Source organism: Semicossyphus pulcher, unplaced genomic scaffold (genome assembly GCF_022749685.1).
Source record: "Semicossyphus pulcher isolate SPU_LCO1_2020_fin unplaced genomic scaffold, fSemPul1.0.p SCAF_10, whole genome shotgun sequence".
Lineage (NCBI taxonomy): Eukaryota > Metazoa > Chordata > Actinopteri > Labriformes > Labridae > Semicossyphus > Semicossyphus pulcher.
In genome coordinates, this window is record NW_027211604.1 from 28436361 (window position 1) to 28456035 (window position 19675).

The 19675-nt window shown below is 42.1% G+C and overlaps 2 protein-coding genes across 3 annotated transcripts in view; one reads left to right on the forward strand and one right to left on the reverse strand.

Moving 5' to 3' along the window:
* The first annotated feature begins 1035 nt into the window (after positions 1-1035).
* ckma (creatine kinase, muscle a) lies at positions 1036-4532 on the forward strand. Its single transcript, XM_069666896.1, has 8 exons — positions 1036-1110; positions 2354-2561; positions 2713-2867; positions 3013-3145; positions 3276-3447; positions 3554-3677; positions 3765-3954; positions 4042-4532. Exons 2-8 carry the CDS (start codon positions 2369-2371, stop codon positions 4218-4220), a joined length of 1146 nt encoding a protein of 381 aa, XP_069522997.1. The 5' UTR covers positions 1036-1110; positions 2354-2368; the 3' UTR covers positions 4221-4532.
* Positions 4533-5097: 565 nt separating this feature from the next.
* mark4a (MAP/microtubule affinity-regulating kinase 4a) overlaps positions 5098-19675 on the reverse strand; it is a 38328-nt gene continuing 23750 nt past the window's right edge. Inside the window, exons 12-18 of one of the 2 annotated variants that reach the window (XM_069667159.1) lie at positions 19419-19605; positions 18942-19153; positions 17235-17338; positions 15514-15798; positions 12835-12917; positions 10338-10382; positions 9940-10050 (exon numbers count right to left, since the gene is read on the reverse strand). In XM_069667159.1, the coding sequence (XP_069523260.1) occupies positions 9986-10050; positions 10338-10382; positions 12835-12917; positions 15514-15798; positions 17235-17338; positions 18942-19153; positions 19419-19605 (981 nt within the window). In that variant the 3' untranslated portion in view covers positions 9940-9985. Of the gene's footprint in view, positions 10051-10337; positions 10383-12834; positions 12918-15513; positions 15799-17234; positions 17339-18941; positions 19193-19418; positions 19606-19675 lie in introns of both variants that reach the window. The other variant, XM_069667150.1, reaches the window with a different exon arrangement.

Genomic DNA, 19675 nt, shown 5'->3' on the forward strand with positions numbered 1-19675 from the left:
AGCTAATGAAGCTAATGTCAAAGACAGCATCATCTTTCATACTCAACATTTCCATTTGGCAGCCAGTATTCTCATCGAAGGTCCGATGTGTGATAATTGGCATATCAAAGTTATTAAAGACTGACTGACTCTTTGAAAGGTTTCTGAAAAGAACTCCTGTAAAGCTCTGCCCTTCAAATGTTTGACGTGAGGTTAAGACAAATGTAATTTCCGTGTTCTGTAGACTACAGTTAGGGTCTATGTTGTCCAGTTCTCACTTTTTGTGCAGCCCATTGTGTCCTTTATCCCTGAACATAATCTCGACCAGAAATTCACTCTAGTCATGAAGAACAGCTTCAGCTTTGTTGTGAGCATCTGTCATCTGCTGCACAGAATTGGACCTCAGAGAATTCTGTACAAACTAATGGGATGTGTACTAATGGGAGGGATGTATGTACAGAGTGTTCTGACAAACTACAAGTCCCCATGGCAAGCATTCTATATGCAAAGTACAGTAAGATCCTGCTACCAGAGACCATTACTCATCATAAAAAAGGTCTCCATCCAAATCTAACCATTAAGGATAGGCAGCCTTCCTCCTACCCGGATAACTTTCACTGATACCTGATGGATAAATAATTCTTTAAACATGGCACCAACTCTTTCCAACCTCTACGCCTGACACTGGGACCCCTGATCTCCACAGCATGCTTGGCAATAGTGAAGCTCAGCTTTTTGCAGTTGCTTCATCTCCCCCCCACCTCCAAACCACCCCTGTGACTCGCCCCCCCCCCCCCTTTCAGATACTCCCACCGTCCAACTGGTGCTATGTTTGGGGCGGAGGGGGGTAGGGTTGGGGGGGTGAGTGGGGGGTGTGGGTACAGCTGCAGTTCCCGTCTTGGATGACTGAGATGTAAATGCGTCCCTTTCACAAACTGTTCAGAGTATCAGTACAGACCATCTGGCCAATGAGGATGCAGCAGGCACTAAAATGGAAAAGCCAATGGCTGAGTGTCTGCCCAGTATATAAGCAGTGAGCAAAGACCCACCGAGTTGGGTGACCCTATTTTGGCTGTGGTGAACAGGATCTGATCCCAAGGACTGTTACCTCTATTCTTGTCTGGTGTGCAGGTAAAGAAATATCAAAGAGATGACTAGTTTTGTAAAGAAGATGGATCATATATTTGGAGGCATGAGCAAATTTAGTAAATCCAAACATTTAGAATGGAAAACATAACTCGCTACTTTTTTCTTCAACAAAGGACTAAAAATCTTTGATGAAACCAAAGGATACATGCAAAACAATTCTGGGATGTTTCAATCCATAAGAGATTTAGTGGTTTAGTGATTCAGAGGTTGTTGAATACTGTCAGATTATTGACATCGATAAGTTAAAATATGCATGGAGATGATATTGAGCATTGCAGGAGTTGCATTACTGTGTCATTAGCTTGTGTTGCTGTATTTGTTTTTTTACTTTCTGCAAGTGGTTCTGTCATTTGAACAGTGATTAATGTGGACAGGTGCTTCACAGTTTGAGACATGGAAGAGACTGCCTGAAGGGCCTTGGTGCCCAGTAATTAAGCTTAGCTATTTAAGGGTCACACTCTTAAGATGGCTTTTTGGGCTTAAGCTTACAACACAATTAGCCTTAGCAAAAATGTTAATTTCAGAAACCCATATGGCTTATTTCCTCTGCAGATAGCATTTCATGAGATGTAACAAGTGCGTAATTACGCGAGCCATTGTCCTTTATCATTCATGTGATCATCCATGATCATTCCTTAAAAGAATCATTCATATTGACATAGATAATTATAATGAATTAGATCTTTATGGACAATGGTGGAGTGGACTGGAGGGAAGCATCTGCAGCTTGTCAGACTCCCGGCAGGAGTCCAACATAGTTGCAACTTAAAGTTTTTAAGCCTGTAGGCTGAGCAGGGATACAAGTAGGGTACAAAGAGGGTGTAAAACATGACCAGCAAAGACTTGTCAACATGCAAATTGGAGAACTAGGGTTGAGCATGCGCCTAGAGAATTAACATGCTACCTGCATATGCTGTCTACAATTTAAAGGAAGGGTATCCAGTCAGATGTGCTGGTGCTAAAAATACCCAGCCAACACCCCCAACTCTATTTCAACCAGACACTTGAGCCTCTGAGAATGGAGTGACACTTGTTACCAGGATTCCTCTGCCGGCACCGCTTAAACTCTGCAGCTGTCTTCCAGAATATCTCATATCTTAAAATGCTGAAGATTTTGTAGATATTCAGATCACCTACACAGCTAGCTATCTGATGAACTCCTGATGAACTGATCAAATCGAGCCTTTGTTAAATTTGCTTATCCTGTGTGTATCTTTCTTTACAGTGTTAGAAAGCAATCATGCCTTTCGGAAACACCCACAACAACTTCAAGCTCAACTACAAAGTTGAGGATGAGTTCCCCGACCTGTCCAAGCATAACAACCATATGGCCAAGGTCCTGACCAAGGACATCTATGCTAAGTTGAGGGACAAGCAGACACCCAGTGGCTACACAGTGGATGACGTCATCCAGACTGGTGTGGACAACCCCGGTAAGACCATAAAGACACTTTGATTTAGAGAACTGATTAAAAAAATAATTTAGACACACAGCTGAAATATATTTGAGCTTGCATTACACTGTACAACAGTCATCATCTTCTAACTCCTGCTCCTCCTCCTCTATTCATGCCCTTCTTTCAGGTCACCCCTTCATCATGACTGTTGGCTGCGTCGCTGGTGATGAGGAGTCCTACGAGGTCTTCAAGGACCTGCTGGACCCCATCATCTCCGACCGTCATGGTGGATACAAGCCCACTGACAAGCACAAGACCGACCTGAACTTCGAGAACCTGAAGGTGTGGTACTTATAGTCCTTGCAGATTTACGTTTAAGTCATAAACAGACTAGATAATTTCATTGATTTGCCCCCCTTTGACTGGATGATCAGTATCCTTTGTTTGTGGCCTCTTTTTCACTTTGTTATCACATTTTTGTCATTAGGGTGGTGACGACCTGGACCCCAACTACGTCCTGTCCAGCCGTGTCCGTACCGGTCGCAGCATCAAGGGATTCACCCTGCCCCCCCACAACAGCCGTGGCGAGCGCAGAATTATTGAGAAGCTGTCCGTTGAGGGTAAGCTATTAATAGTTTGATAGCAAAGGTATTCAAAGGGTTGGGCAGTAAGCTAGTCCTCTCCCAAACAAAAGATACTATCACAATAGATCATTCAGTTTCCTAACTATGTCCTACTGTGTCTCTCCAGCTCTGGCCAGCCTGGATGGCGAGCTGAAGGGAAAGTACTACCCCCTGAAGTCTATGACTGATGCCGAGCAGGAGCAGCTGATCGCTGATCACTTCCTGTTTGACAAGCCCGTCTCTCCCCTGCTGACCTGCGCTGGTATGGCCCGTGACTGGCCCGACGCTAGAGGCATCTGGTGAGTATGACCATTAACTGTCACCAGCCCAGATGATAGAATATAATTATGTCTGCATGAAGGTTGTGTTGTACCCTATGCTGATCCTCGGCGCCCATCTTCATAGGCACAATGACAACAAGACCTTCCTGGTCTGGGTGAACGAGGAGGATCACCTGCGTGTCATCTCCATGCAGAAGGGCGGCAACATGAGGGAGGTCTTCAAGCGTTTCTGCACTGGCCTGACCAAGGTACATTCTCAAAGTCAAAACTAGCATTGGTGTGACTGTCTGAGATTAGCGTGAATGTTCCCATTGACTCTGCTTCTTTTCTGCCAGATCGAGGAGATTTTCAAGAAGCACAACCACGGCTTCATGTGGAACGAGCATCTCGGCTACGTCCTGACCTGCCCCTCCAACCTGGGTACCGGCCTGCGTGGTGGTGTCCACGTCAAGCTGGCCAAGCTGAGCACACACGCCAAGTTCGACGAGATCCTCACCAGGCTGCGTCTGCAGAAGCGTGGCACAGGTATGAATGTGATCAAGCTTTAGCATGTAGACCTGCGGATCAGCCTAACAGGTCCATTTAGATCTCACATGTCCTTGTCTCTTTTAGGTGGTGTGGACACTGCCTCCGTCGGTGGTGTGTTTGACATCTCCAACGCTGACCGTCTGGGCTCCTCCGAGGTGGAGCAGGTCCAGCTGGTGGTTGATGGTGTCAAGCTCATGGTCGAGATGGAGAAGAAGCTGGAGAAGGGAGAGGCCATCGACAGCATGATCCCCGCCCAGAAGTAAAGAGGGACAATGTTATGTTTTTCTCCTGACCATTCATGTGTAAATCGAGCCAGCTGACATGGCGTGCAGAGGAAACAGCCGCTCACCTAGAGACTCTTGACTCTGCTCACCTCTTTTTCTTCCATCCAGCTTTTTTTTTTCTCTGTCCTTTGACCTTTTTTTTTCAAGTGTTGGTTGGTAACATCCTGGGATCAGCCTCCACTGAGCTGGGCTCGCCCAGCAGACGTGGCATCACCTACTTTTTGTTATAAAAAGTAATAATTATTGAAGATGTTCATACTGTTCAATAAAAAAGTGCCCCATTTAAACAAATCAATGCCTCATTTTGGGTTTTTTGCTGAAGCATGAGAAACTTGAATACATAATTGTAACGGGAACATTAAGGCCAAGAAAATCCAAGTTTAACATGTATAATCTTCACATATTAACAGTCATATTGTCAGATGATCAAAGCTATCAACAATAGAGCCTGACTGATATATATCTGTTGGCCGATATTAGTGGCCGATATGGGTCACATATATTTATCAATATAAACGCTGATTTGAAAACTTTTGAAAAATTTTTAATGGAAACATTTTTAAATACTCAAAGCACTCTCTGCAGCACATGTAGCAGAGCATCACAGCTGAGAAGACTGTGATCCACCCATAATTAGTTGACAGTTTAAAATGATATTAAATGGCCTCTTGATTAACTCTGGACTGCATATTGCTGCAAAATCAACATAGAAAAGGTCACTTTTCATTCAAGCTTAAAAATGTATGTTATCCTTCTAAAGTCAGAATTGATATCAGTCTCAAGAACTCCATATCGGTCGGGCTGGAGAAACAATATCCAGATTGTATGATGTAACCATGAAAACAAGACAGGAAAATGAAGGAAAAACTGCCAACATCAGTGAATTTTATTAATCTTCAGCTCCATGTTCTCCTTATATACCACAACCACTCCATCTCAGTTTACAGTTTGTTTCTGAGGGGAGGAATTAAACAGTAGAGGATGTAAAATTACTCATACAGGTCAAACTGTGTGTGTTTCTTCAGTCTCATTTGAGTATAACATCAACTGTTTCAAAATCAGTTTTGAAATGACAGTGCATGTTAAATACTGAGCCCCCTGGGGTCCTAATACTGAACCATCCACCATCTAAACCTGACCAGTAACACACTCAGGTACTCAACAAAACTCTTTTCAAGAATTTTTCACAGTAGATTCCACCTTAAGACAATGTTCATCCATCTTATACTAAGAGTGAGTTGTTGCACACTAACTTATTAGCTTTTAAGCCCGTTTCACAAACAACCTGATTCATATTTTCGATCAGGAGACAGTAACGTAACGTTTCTATGGCTTGAGTGCAACCCAGGGTTTCCAACATGTCGGGGACTTATTAGAGTGAATTCAAGTTAATATAGAACCAAACAACACAATCTATTCTCAATGTACGTGTCCTTGCAGGAGCCAAAACTGAACATTTTTCTCACACGCTGTACGCTGTGGTTCATTTCATGGCATATCTAAATACTTTGAAGAACTCAGGAGCCCTCTTTAGCGTACCGAAGCAATCCTGTAGTCATTGCTTTTTTTGTTTCTGTGAAAGGGGAAAGGACCTGATGCTACATTTAGCACCGTTTCTTTGTGTTTACTCGTCTAAAAACGATCCTCTGTATTTCACAAAGCTTCCAATCTTGGGTGTGCATCATGTTTCATTTTTTTCCCCGAAAACCCAAACTCTGAAGTCATGCAGGATTGCAGGTTGGTTTTGTTCCCCATTGTCACTGACAGAATCTGCTTTAAACTAGAATTACTTCCCTTGCTCTAGCTATAAATAAACCTTGAGCTCTAAGATATATACTATATTCATATATTTTATATACAGCCATCAACTGACTGATATAAATCCTGTTTTTTTTAAATGATATTATTCTAAAAAATAAATAAAGTACCTGTGCAAATATCCACAAATTGAAGTGTTTCACATTTAAGACATTGGCGCCCTCCAGTGGCTAGTTCTGGGTATTACCTGTACAGGTACACTGGAAGGAGCTGATTCAAGTCAAAGCAAAGTGCATTGAGGTCTATATTACCTAATGCTAATATACACCACAATGAGACACGTCCAGGGAGAGGACAAGGACAGACTCCTGGCGGCCATGTTGGTGTCTGCTCCATGAAGCAGCATACACCAAACAGGACAGAGAAGATGTCATACATGGGTCTACAACGTGAGAGTGATCATGACGGCTGAGTGTCTCCCTGCCAGAAAACAGGGTCTCAAACGAGGAGCCGAGGAAACGCTCATTGTGACGATAGAAAAAAGTCGGTGTAACATACGAAGGTGGTGGACAGCTAAGGTTGGCGTCTCTGTTGAATGTAGGGATGGGTGGGAAAGGAAATGGGGGTTGTTTTGGGTCACCATGAGCAAAGCCACAACTGAGAGATAGTATCAACAGTAAATCAGCAGCCAAACAACATGATCTCTGTAGCCTACGTAAATATCACAGTACGTTTTCACTAAAAACAGGGAGGGAGAATAGAAAGCTTTCTCTCTTTTTTTAAATACATTAAACATGTTCTGTATGAAGGCGCTGGGGGTTGTTCACTTTAAAGGCAACTGGACTAACAGAAAGAAAACACTGTGCACACACAGCCTTCATCGTGCCTTTCAGATTCAGAATACTCCCCCCTGAGCCCCACAGACCAGTTTAGTGACTGTGCCACAGACAGGAGAGGGTGGACATCTGTGTGTGTGTGTGTGTGTGTGTGTGTGTGTGTGTGTGTGTGAGAAGGAGAGTGTGTAATCTGAAAGGGTTTCACTGCTTGGCTGTTCTGCTTTTGGTGTTTCCCATTAACATACTGAGATGACGGCTGAGGTGAGATCACATGGCACAGACCTGAACCAAAGAATTGCATTGCACTGAAAATAAACTTCAGCCCTATTCACAAGACACTAGCACTACCAGAGAGACTTTAGTAAAATGTAAGATTTGCAGAGATTGCCTGTGATCCCAATCAAGTCACATTACCACGAATTACCATCAACATTTCTCCAAACACAGAGGTCATGTGACAATATTCGTCCTGTGCAGAACAAATCTATTTTTCCTGTTTTCAAAATGCATTTTTTCTGCTTCTTCTCAAGATTGGAGGCGGCACTACAAATTAAAGATGCATGTCTGGACTTTTGCTGCAAATTGAGAAGACTAATCTCACTGCACAAAATGAAATCACATCCCCAGGTGATACTAGTCCTGTCTGAATAGGGCTGTACAGTACATCTGTTATTTGAGGGCTTTGAGTTTGGAAAAGACGTCTCTGCTATCCTAAGTACAACGCTTTTAAACGAAGGTAAAGGAATGGAAGAGGGTGGGAGGACCAGCGCTGACAGACAAACAAAACCAGCTAACCAGAGAGCATCATGTGTGCTTATAGTCTTTCTTTAGTCGGCCTCTCTGTTCTTCTGGAGAGACAGCAGTGTAAAGCATTTAATTGCAATGGTTTGAAAATGGTTTAACATTAAAGTTATAATCTTGAAGATCTCAGTTTTGTTCTCTTTGGCGGCACCTATGGCGATAAACATTAATTGCGGGAGGACACTTCCCAGATATCCAGACAGTGCTGCATGTGTGACGTCCACGGTTGGCTCCGGTTGTAACGCTTGATTTTCCTGGCTGACGGTCGCTTTCCTTTTCAGTTTGCTTCATCTGAGCGTCGAGTTTGTTTCTTTTTCTTTGGATTTTCACTTCTTGTTGAAGTTGTATCTGTCGTCATCCATCTTTTCTTTGTTTGTTCAGCCATAGTAGATTACTGTTTACTCGCAACACTTGTAGAGAGCGGAAAAGCAGCCGCTTAGCTCCGCCTACCCTCTCTGGCAGACCAACCACTGCTGGCTGATGGAAAACGCGTCACTAACTGGGCGCCGCTTGTGATTTTTTCCGCTTAAGTTGCCACAAACTGGACGTAGCCTCCAGGTCTGAAAAGGAAAGCCAATGCAGAAGAGCCCTTAACCTGCAACCTTCTAAAGGCCAGCAGGGGGCGACTCTACTGGTACACAAAGTCCAATGTTAGGAAGTCAACGCGAAAATGACCCTCCTTCTGACTTGTTTTCTTTTACCTCAGTAAACATTTTCCTAATGACTTAATGGTCTCAATCTCTAGTTTCAAGTCTTATTCAACAGCATGATGCTCGTTTTGTATATTATTGTCCAATGCATTGTAAAATACATGATAAAAAATGCTATGCTTTAGGGTGTGGCTACCTTGTGATTGAAAAGTTGCTACCATTGCTACTTCTACATTTTTTGGCAAGTAATTATTTTTTAACACCAAGTCTTTTCCGTGGCCGATTTAAGCATCTCAATTAAATTAACAGTTACCATTAATTACAGATTAACATTGCAAACCCCACAACCTAGCGTTAGATGATTACGTAACACTTGCTAACCCCTTGCTCCTCTCCAGCTGCACCCTGTCATTCAAATATGGTCTGTTTTAGCTCCCAAAAACCAAAATGGCCACCGCCAAAATGCTCGAGGTTTCAAAACAGTAGATCAATTGGTGACTTCCCATTGTCTACGGCCAATTCTTATTAACAGTTGAAGAGTGGTTCATAACAAAACTGCACCAAACTATTCTCTTATTATTTTCATACAAATCTTGTAAATTAAGGTGTTAATTTGTCATTTCTGCAAGTCCCAGGCAGGTAAAGTGATGTGACTGAGAGGCAACAACTCTACCAGCTGGAGGAAGAGACTGATTTGTACTCCAGCTCAGCCTCTGATTGGCTGTTTCAAAAGCCTGTCAACGCTGCTCTCACTGACCTTAATCCAGCCTGCACTGCTGTATGTACAGGAATCAAAGCAATGCAACCCTCTGCGGCTGCTTATCTGATCACTGAGTCGCACCATCTCAGCGTTTGTGTGCATGTTAGTGTCCCCAGGTGATGAAGAGTCAGCAGATAATCAGGTCATCCATAAGGGAAAGAAAATGGCGGGTGTGCGTAAAGGTGACATATAAAAGAACAGTTTAAAAAAGGACTGACTGATACACATGAGATGATGCTTTCTGTAGCTGTGAACGTGACAGTGGGTAAAAACAATGATCAGAGCAATAAATAACAAAATAAGAGTCATTATGGCTAGAGTAGCAATAAAAAATATTCAACTAGATTCTGTCTGATCCAGGTCCAGTGGGTGCAGACGCTCAGTGAAGAGGTTGGCTGAGCGTGGTGGGGTGATTGGGTGGAGGGGGGTGCTTCAGTCTCTGTGACTTACGGGTCAGGTGTGTGTGTATCTGTGTGTGTGTGCTTGTGTGTGTGTGGGGAGGGGGTAAGTCATGAAAGAGACAGAAGGAGAAGTCTTTTCTCTCGGGTCCAGCCCCTCGCCCCTTCTTTTTTTTCTTTGATTGTTTCCACCCCCCTCCCTTTTGCGCACACACATCGACACTCACTCACACAAAAACACACACTGGTACGCAAACACCCCCTCTGGTTCAAAGTTCAAGGTCCTTAGAGATTTGGGTGGCAATGTCCCGAAAAGCTAGCGGTGCCCCCCAGAGTCGCGTGTAGCGCACCCCGTTAGAAGTCTCGGAGGTGCCCGTGGAAAGGTGGCACACCTCGGCCTCGAAAGCCACGCGGCCCCCCGCCACGCCGTGGGTGCAGGACAGCAGAAAGGGGCCGGCAAGGTGGACCTGGCAGCCACATCCGAGCGCCGCCTCCCGCAGAGCCAGTACCACCTCCGCAGGGTCCCGCCGCCCACCACTTCTCAGATCCCAGCCACGTCCGACGGCCCGGGGCTCGGACGCTTTTTGATTCCCAGGTAGATGGCAACTACGGAGAAAGGGAAGAACCGGAAAAATATAGCATGAAGACTACAAACAAACAACTAAGGACAATTGTCACATTAAAGAAAAAGATTTAAGAATTATTTTCTCACTATTTATGCTATTGCATCATTGTGAAATAACACTACATGAACAGGAATTCACAGAGAAAAGTGGGCTTCAAAGAGTTAACTTGAGCAAATATACTTTTTTGCCTTGATTGAAATCAGAAATGAGCTTATACTGAATCTATGTTTTTATTGTTATCACAGCAGCTGCAACACGTGTACTGACCTTGTGACCGCAAATCTCCTGATTCCCTCAGATTCATTTGTGACCCTGAAGGATAAACAGGCAGGGTGAGAGGTAATCCACACGAGTACAACCAACCTTTTCAGCAAGCAAAACTCTCAGATCAGACGGCATTCAGTGATGGATATCATACAGTCAGACCGAGCAAGCATCAACGACAAGCATGTGATGTACAAACCACTGTGTCCTCACCTCACAGGACGGGACCTCCCTGTTTATCACTCACTATTCTTAAAGCATGCAGATATAAAGGCAGTCCTTGTGTTTTAATCAGGTCTGTGCAAAGAACTACACGTTTCCATCCATTTAGACACAAGCCCCGAGAGGTAAGTGAGAAAAATGATTTCAGTTTTCACCACTGTGTTTATGACTTTTATTTAATAAAGAATGTAATAATCTGGGAGACTGGTGGAAAAAAGTTTGACCAGGTAGTAAAAGGAGTTTCTGCATTTCTCTTTAATCTGTCTTTGGAAACATGCAAAAGATAGAATTGGCAAGTATAAATAAAAAGATTTCTCAAGGATCATTAAAAACATTTTTTTTGTAATTTTCTGTGAAACGTGGGGAAAAAAGGTTGCCACATGGAGAACTACGACAGCATATTATGGCCATTGTAAAAGCCAGGAAGAAGAGAAATATTCTGAGAAAAAACTTGAAAGTTCCCAAATTAAAGTTGTAAATTTGCTAAAAAATTGCCAAAAATGAGAAAAAAACCCCATCAAGCTAATTTATGAGATTATAAAGTCATAATTTGCCATTCAGGGCTGAAATCACAATCTAAAATTCAACCCTTGACCCTGTGTCACGAAAGCCGTTCAGTGTTCAGATTTCCCGACTTCCTCTAATGCATCAGAAATGATGGATCCGACCTCCGTTCAACAACGAGCATTTTAAAGTAGTTTTTTTTCTCCTCTTGAGGACAAACCTGACAAAGCTTCATTTTCATTTGTTACTTATCTGCATCATGATGTTGAAATTTCAGCGAAGGTAAGACCCGTTAAAGTCAATCACAAGAGAAATTTGTTCTTTTTCTATAAACAATGCAGCACGCGGAAAAAAGTCTTATCACCAACCGCTGGCTACACACCGACATGTTCATTGTTGTCCCCAGAGGCTATCGTCATCAGACTATAGTCGATGGGATCTTTGAATGGGTGTGTGATAGTGAGAAGCAGTGGGGTTCCCTGACAAAACCTTTTCTGAGTTTATTCTCGAAAATTTGTGACTTAAAGATACAGTCTAGATTATTTCAGTGTAGTGCTCTTGAGCACCTCCCACTGGTGATAATCATTAATTACGAGAGCACTCTTCCCAATTTAACAAGACGTCAATTGCTGGCTCCCTTTGTTACAGTTGTAACTCTTGATTAGACTGTTTGCTTCATCTGATCATCGAGTTTGTTTCTGTTTCTTTGGATTTTCACTTATTGTTGAAGTTGTATCTGTAGTCATCCATCTTTTCTTTGTTTGTTCAGCCATAGTAGATTACTGTTTACTCGCAACACTTGCAGAGAGCGGAAAAGCAGCCGCTTAGCTCCGCCTACCCTCTCTGGCAGACCAACCACTGCTGGCTGATGGAAAACGCGTCACTAACTGGGCGCCGCTTGTGATTTTTTCCGTGAAAGTCGCCACAGACACCCAGTCTGTAATACTGCAAATGCAAAGGCTTTCATCAGTGGGCCATAGGCTCAATCACCATTGTGTTACCTCATTCGGCGATAGATAGAGACTTAACTTTTATTTAAATGAATTATATCTTTAAATGTTAGAGAATTTCTGAGTTTTTTATTTTACTCTTCTCCTCCAGCCCTTTTTTTTTTTGCAGGTAAAAAATTTTTTTTGGCAGAATTCTTTTTCTAATTTATTTTATTTACCTTTATTTTATTTCACTACAGTCTTTTATATTGCTTATCTTATTTGAATCATTGTAAAAACAGGTGAAAAAAGATCTGGCTAATATTTGTTTTTTTGTTAAGTGTGAAAAAACATTTTGGCAGGATTGTTTTACTCTTTTTTTTTTAACTTGTTCTTAAGTCCTCGGGAGAGAAAACTATTCACATCAGATTTATTAAAATGATCTTCAGATCTGTTTTTTCTAACTTGCTTCTCAGAGCTTCCATACGTTCTTCACAAATAACACATGGAATAAACATTTAATGACTTTGAACCCACCTACCACAAAAACAAAATGAAAACACCATTTCAGAGGGGACATTAATGCACAGGATCATAACGGACTCGCTAAGGCCGGATTTGATGGACTCTGACCCTGAAACTTTAAAATAACAGATGAATCTCCCTTGATTGCCTTCATGCTTGAAACCAAGTGTGTGCATCGTGACAGTATGAGTTAACAGACATGCAGACAATAATTCATAGAGGTATGAAAAAGTCAGACAGGCAGACAGACTCCTGTGAGCAGGCAGACAGACGGGGCAGCACAGGCAGACGAGAAAGAAGCGAAAGACATGGGAACTTACTAACTGTTTTTGATCCTTGTGGAAGAGTACAACCCGAGACTGATTTGTTTGAGCCCTGGCGCTTGGACGGGTCAAGGTTGACCCTATTGCCATGACAGGGGGGGAAAGCACAACAAGATAAAGATGGAGAAAAAGAGGGAATTTGGGGTAAGAGTGAGGGGGGTGGGGTAAGAGAGAATAAAACTGGATCACAGGAGAGCAAGTGGAGGAAAAGAGCGCAGCGCGGGAGCTGATTGGCAGGGATAAAGCTGAGGTTTGATAAGATTAGACATGTGTGATTATGACGACTGGGAGGGGGGAGAGGGGAGCAGAGGATAATCCAGGCCACAGAAGAGCTTGCCAAAAGGCCTGGGTGAATAAAATGTTCTGATAAGCAGGGATCCATACCAGGCTGCGCTCAGGCTGAAAGGAAGAACTGCACAACAACGCTACATGATTTCATATCATACGTTTACATTTCTGTCTTCTAATGACATATATACTGAGTACATGCTGTGGAAAGAAACTCACACTCACTGCAACAGCAGAACCGGACTCAAAGAAAATCAAGGAAAGCAAATATGAGGGTCCTTTCACCCTTTTTTTCATGACCAAAGAAGACGTGAAACCAGAGATAAAATAAGTTATGCTGAGTTAAGAGAGGGAGGAAGAATTTAACCAACTGAAAATTCATAAAGAGCTTTATAAATCACAATCTTAGATGGAGTTGTGCAGCTAGATCCACCATGATTTAAGCATGTATTTTGTTCCTTCATTCGATTTCAAACACTCTGTTAGCATCCTGCTTGTATCGTGGAGTTAAAAACATCCATGGGGAAGGGGTAGCTTTGGGGCTAAGAAGAGTTCAGATTTGCAGGTATAAAGTGTATCTTGCTTGTCTGTATGCTTAAGTGTCTTAGTCACAACTGCATGGCTGTATGTTATGTTGGTGACACAGGTCACTTGATGACGTCCGCCTGCAAACCTTGACCAAAAAAGACGAGATCTCTTTTGAATGAGACAGATTTAAACATCTCGTCTAAATTGGTTCAGATAGTTCAAATAAATGTATTACCTGACAAATTGAAACAAAATGAATACTTCCAGCCGTCTAGTTGACCTTGTGGCATAGTTTGACATATTGGATTATTCAATTTTGTGTTGCTGGTAAATTGAGATGATTGATACCACTTTACTGTCTGTACGGCAAATGAGTGAGACAGCTAGCTGGGCTGTGTCCAAAGTTAGAAAAATACACCTTTAAGCACCTTGTATGATACATGTATCTTACGTATCAGACAAAAACCAAAGTAAATTGTTCAAGTGTTTTTTCCACTAAGGACTGCCAGGCAGTTTCGGGGTAACGTGTTGAAAAGTAGTCCGTTAGAGTACACTGATTACTTTTTTGTTGTAACGAGTAACGCAACACGTTACTGCTGCAATTCAAGTCATCTGTTATTTAGTTACTATTTCATAAAAAGTAATCAGTTACTGGAAAAATAAATTGCTGTATTTCTCTTTTCCTTTTGTCGCCACAACAACAGAAAATCCCTGAAGCTCTGTTTCTGTTTCTGTCCAAATTCTTGGCAGGTAGCTGCGTAACCAGCAGAAGGTAAACAACTAGCAAGATGTCAGAGAGGACAGCGTTTACTTTGTGGAAATATTCACATTATTCTGAATGTTTGGGTGAAAGGGACGAGAACAACATGACGGTGAAATGTAAGCTGTGTCTGGAGGATAAGTGCTCGTCAGCTGTGAAGAGCTCGACTTCAAATGTGAAGAAGCATCTGCAGCTAAACACAGCTCCACAACACTGGTGGGACTAAGAGCCCGTGTTGTATTGTTGTCATGGAAACAGCTTTGACTAACACTGTATGCCTCTGCCCAGTTCACTGTCAGACTGTTAGCATCATAAAGAGCTGTAAAGGTTATACTGCATCCGTTATTCCTGTTATCAGGCTGCAGAGTTACAGATTATGGGCCGTAAATGAGGCTATGCAACGATAGTAGAGTCAATACATTTAAAGGCAGACGTACAGCAGGCTACACGCCGTCCTGATGATATAACTCATATGTAATGAGTCACAAAGGGGGTTTAATTTGTGGAAACACAAAAGTAATCTAACGTGTTACTTTTCACAGTAGGTAACGCAGTAATGTAACAAGTTAAAAGTAACGTTACCCAACACTGTTGCCAGGCTAACCTGACAGTCTCCTGATTGTAGTCTTATATTCTATGCCTCGGCACGAGTGTGGCATTGATCTTATCATGTAAAAAAAAATTGAAAGTCTAAAACCATTATATTAGATAACTTTTTTAGCTTAGCATAGCCTAGCACATAGTATGGATACAGTTAGCCTGGCTCTTTCCAAAGTTGAAAAAATACACCCCCTCCTGCACCTCTTAATGGTGTACCTTTATGTTTTTTTTTACTTCTAATTCCTACAAAAACAAAGGTGGAAAAAGTTACCTATAAAAGTTGCTGGGAGAAACATCTCTGAGGATAACCAGGCTAGCTGTTTCCACCTACTTTCAGTCTTTATGCTAAGCTAAGCTAAAAGTCTCCTGGCTATAGTTTCAAACTTTAAACAGACACGTGAGTGATATTAATTTTATCATAGAAATATTCCCAGTTAAATAGATTGAAAGTGTAAAACTATACATACAACAAACAGTGATAAAATGTGTTATGTAGCTACCTGCGAGTGAGTTTGGAGGTCAGCTTGGTGAAGAGGTTGGAGGTGGCCCTGGTGCGGGCGTGGGGCAAAGGGCTGGCTTCATGGTGGGACAGGGTGGGTGAAGTGGGAGGGGCTGAGTAGACCGGGGGCCCGCGGTCCCTCAGCTGTCCCCCATGAAAGGTGCTGCGGATTGTGGATCCTCGGGTCAGACGGCATCGGTCTGAGGAGGAGGAGGAGGAGGCGGCTCCGGCCCCGGAGATGCTGAGCGTGGAGGGAGACGCTGCAGGCATGCGGTGGCCCAGAGAGCTGCAGAGAGGAGGAGGAGCTGTGTCTTAAGATAGCTTTCATCCTTGTTTTTGTTATTGTCCGATTTCCTAAAGTTTATACTTTTGTTGTACTTAATACCCCCTCATTTTTTAAGTCATGGGGTGCCAAAAAAAATCTGTTTAAGGATAAGGAAATAAAATGTGTAAATTATTTTAATGCTTTTGATCCAAATATTGCAGGTCTGACTTAGTGGTGCATTGAACCACTAAATTGTTACAAGCCTAATGCTAGGCAAACGTGCATGCACTCCACTCAGTAGTCACTCAGTAGTCACTCAGTAGTCACTCATTTGTCACGCTGCACAGGGCTCCTGCACCATTATTTAAATCAAATTCAATGCTTTTTAAGACCTCAACAAATAACATTTAAGACCCCAAAAACATTGAAAGAAGTTCTTTGATAGGAAAGAGAATTAATTGAGTCATACTGTGGAGAGAATAGATCAAAAGGGAAATATGTAAATACATATCAAGTTTAACAAGTAACTTAATAAATAAATGTAGAAACAAAAAAGTATAATGAAATATAGAAGTAATATGTGTTCTCTTTATCTTCACGTTTATTTGTTAATTTCTTTCCAAATATACGTATAAATTGAAAAAATAGTTTTTTATTTAATGCATCTTTATATTTCTGATGTATCTATTTATTTTTATGATGTCATTTACAAATTTAATCCTTTTATTTTTCTATTGCTTTTGCTTTTCCTTGAAGGCCCAAGCTGTCAATCAACTGGCTTTGGGTCATATAAAGAATATTTAAATAAATATACACAGAAATAAATGCTCCTAATTATTGTTTTTTTAACAATATTTTTATTTAATATTTCCACTTTAATTTATTATTATATTTTTTTCTCTCTTTGATGCTCTTACGTATTCTTTTAATGATTTTTTCCTATATTTTCATGCTTAGTTTCCAATACTTTTACAGATTGATTCTTTTTTGTGGCATTCCTCTGACTCCATACACATCGACTCTCTCCAGTCGTTTATCTGCCGTCCTTCAGATATGTTAGCTCCCAGTGCTTTAGAGCTAACAGGAGGAAACAAGTACGTGTAGTTCTGTTGTTGTTGATTTTGAAGATGAGTGTATAATATTTGTAGAACTGCAGAAACTGAGCCGGCAAACTTCCAATATACAAAATGTACTAAGAAGTTCTATTTCAGATTTTCACACTTCCTCCAAACAAGAGAGCAACTGAAGGTAAGAAAGACTGATAACTCTATCGTCAGGCAAAATGACCATCATCTTACACCTACCTTTTAAAGTATTTGAGCATTTATGCTTTTTTTAAAAATACATATGATTCATGTTGGTGTGGCTCCATCAAATAGTTAGTACCTGCTTTACCTACCTATCAAAGATCTTACATGATACATGAGAATATGAAAACATCAAACACACAGCGGTACCTGTTGTCTTTGCCGTTCTGCAGGAGAGAGTGTCTGTCACCACCTGAGCGATCTGTGCACACGTACGTATTCCTGCGTGTCATGGCGCTTCCAGGGATGTTATTCTACAGAGAGGAATAAGGTGAGAGTCACAGGTTAACTAACTTGGTCTTTGATTCGAAACAAGAGAGCTATTAAAAAAGGGCCTCCGTAATTCTTCACTGAAGCTGATGGCATAATTTTACAAGAATCACCGCCACACGTTTGAATGGACCTTACACCAGTAAAGTTGTTGTTTACATACTTATTGTGGCCAGGATGGGGGATGTGTTTGTATATCAAAAATATAGAAACGGAAAAAAATACATAACAGATAAAACAAAAGAACAGCAGCCTAGATAAAAAAAGAAGAGGTCGCAGCACAATCATTTCCAGGAGGGACAAAATACCAGAGAACTTCTCTCTGTTCCTCGTCAAATAATCAACCCTCTGAGGCGTCGTTCTTTCCAAATGATTTAAAATAAAAATAAACCAGTTGTGATAAAATTCCCTACAGGTGTTACCTGTGTCACCTTCACAAGAATGGGATGGATGTGAGCTCACAGTGACCTTTGACCTTTGACAACGAAATTCTAATCATTTCCCCCTCGAGTCCAAGTCGATGTTTGTGCCAAATTTGAAGATAATTCCAAAAAGTGTTCCTGAGATATTGTGTTCACAAGCATGGAGGGATAATAATGTCCAGAAAAGTCTCTAAGACGTTATGATGTGACAGAGAGGTTGACCTCTGACCTTTTGCATCAAAATGTCATCACTTCATCATTTTATCCTATTAGATGTTTGTGTGCGTCACAATCAGAAAATGAATTATTGAGTAATGTAAAAAAAACAAAACAAAATGTAATCACTTCATGTTTTGCCAAATTGTAAGATAATCCCACCAGGACATTCCTAAGGTATCACATTCGGACAGCCACCTTAAAGGGATAGTTCAGATTTTGAAGTGGGGTTGTATGAGGTGCTTATCAATAGTAAGTGTACCACATACAGTAGATAACAGTCAGCACGGTCAAGCCACCAAGTATCTTCTACTCTCCACTGCGATCAGCATTTCGTTGTTTCCATAATGTTGTATTTTCTTTTGTTTGTTGTCTCCTTTATAAACCGCTGACCTTAACAGCTGTTATAATACTGTGTGCTGCATGCGTAGGTATACAGGGCCGATGTGCAGAGTGAGACATAGTGCCGAGGGAAAGGGCGGTCTGACGTCAATGTGAAGCGGAGACAAAAAACTAAAATGTTATCTACTGTACATAATCGCTATTTACATTTGTTTCTTGAGGAGAGTCAAAATAAAATTATTTTCAGGTTTACAGTCTTTATGCGACTTTTCAACCTGAAACACAGCGAACATTATAACATTTGAGTTTCCCACCTTTAGTGTGACATCAGAGGAATACGGTAGCCTATTTGAATACTGTGGATAGTTTTATTATTGTGGTATAGTCTGCACAAAAAAATACACCACCAACACAGACACTAATGTACTACTTTGCATGTGTTTACTGAAGGTTTAAACACAGACAACTTGCTGAAAGAACCTTTAAGTTGCTTGAAAAGTAGGTTCCTGGGACTAAAGGATCCTGGTACTTTGGGTGGAAACACAACTCGAACATAGCTTGAGATCCACAGCCTGCTCCCTACCTGAGGAGGAGGTCTGTCACTCACCGTGGTGGCAGTCATGTCTTTGCGGCGGTCTGGGATCTCAGACTTGTTGGGGTTGTTGGCACTGCTGACCATCGGGCTGGAGGGAGGGAGGCTGTGGCTCCCCATCACGCTGCAGCTGGCCTTACGTGAAGGCATCCGTCCCTCCCGCAGCTCCCGGTCGCCCGTGCTGGTCGGGCTCCTCTTGGGGTGCATGACGGGCATGGAGGGCCCGCCTTTGTTGTGGAGGACAGCAGAGCACAGACACAAAGGGACTCATATAAGGAATATTCTGCTTAAACAGGGTTGTGGAAGGTACATTTCATCCATACAGCTCTCCTCCTTGTTTCCTCCTGCTGAGGATATGTTTATCATCTGGTGCATGTTTCCATGTTTTCTTATTAGTTTAAACTGTAAGCTTGCTACCAGAGCTGTTTGATTGTGGTGAAAAAGGAGGTTTCATAAATGTTGTGCGATGAGGAAGTTAGAAAAGAGACTCACAGAAGTCGCTGTGCCGTCGCTGCCTGTGGTAGGTGGAGGCACTGCGCTGGGTCTTGCTATGTGAGGAGGAGGTGGAGGAGGAGGAGGAGCCCGTGGCTGAGGAGTGCTTGTTGGTCCCGTTGGTGATGGGGCTGGGTCGGACCCTCGCCAGGGACAGGCTACTAGCTGAGCGAGCCTCACTGCCCTCCTGTAACGTCACAGTTATAACGGATGGAAAGACGGATGGTTGGATGAATATATCGCCAATAAAACATTGT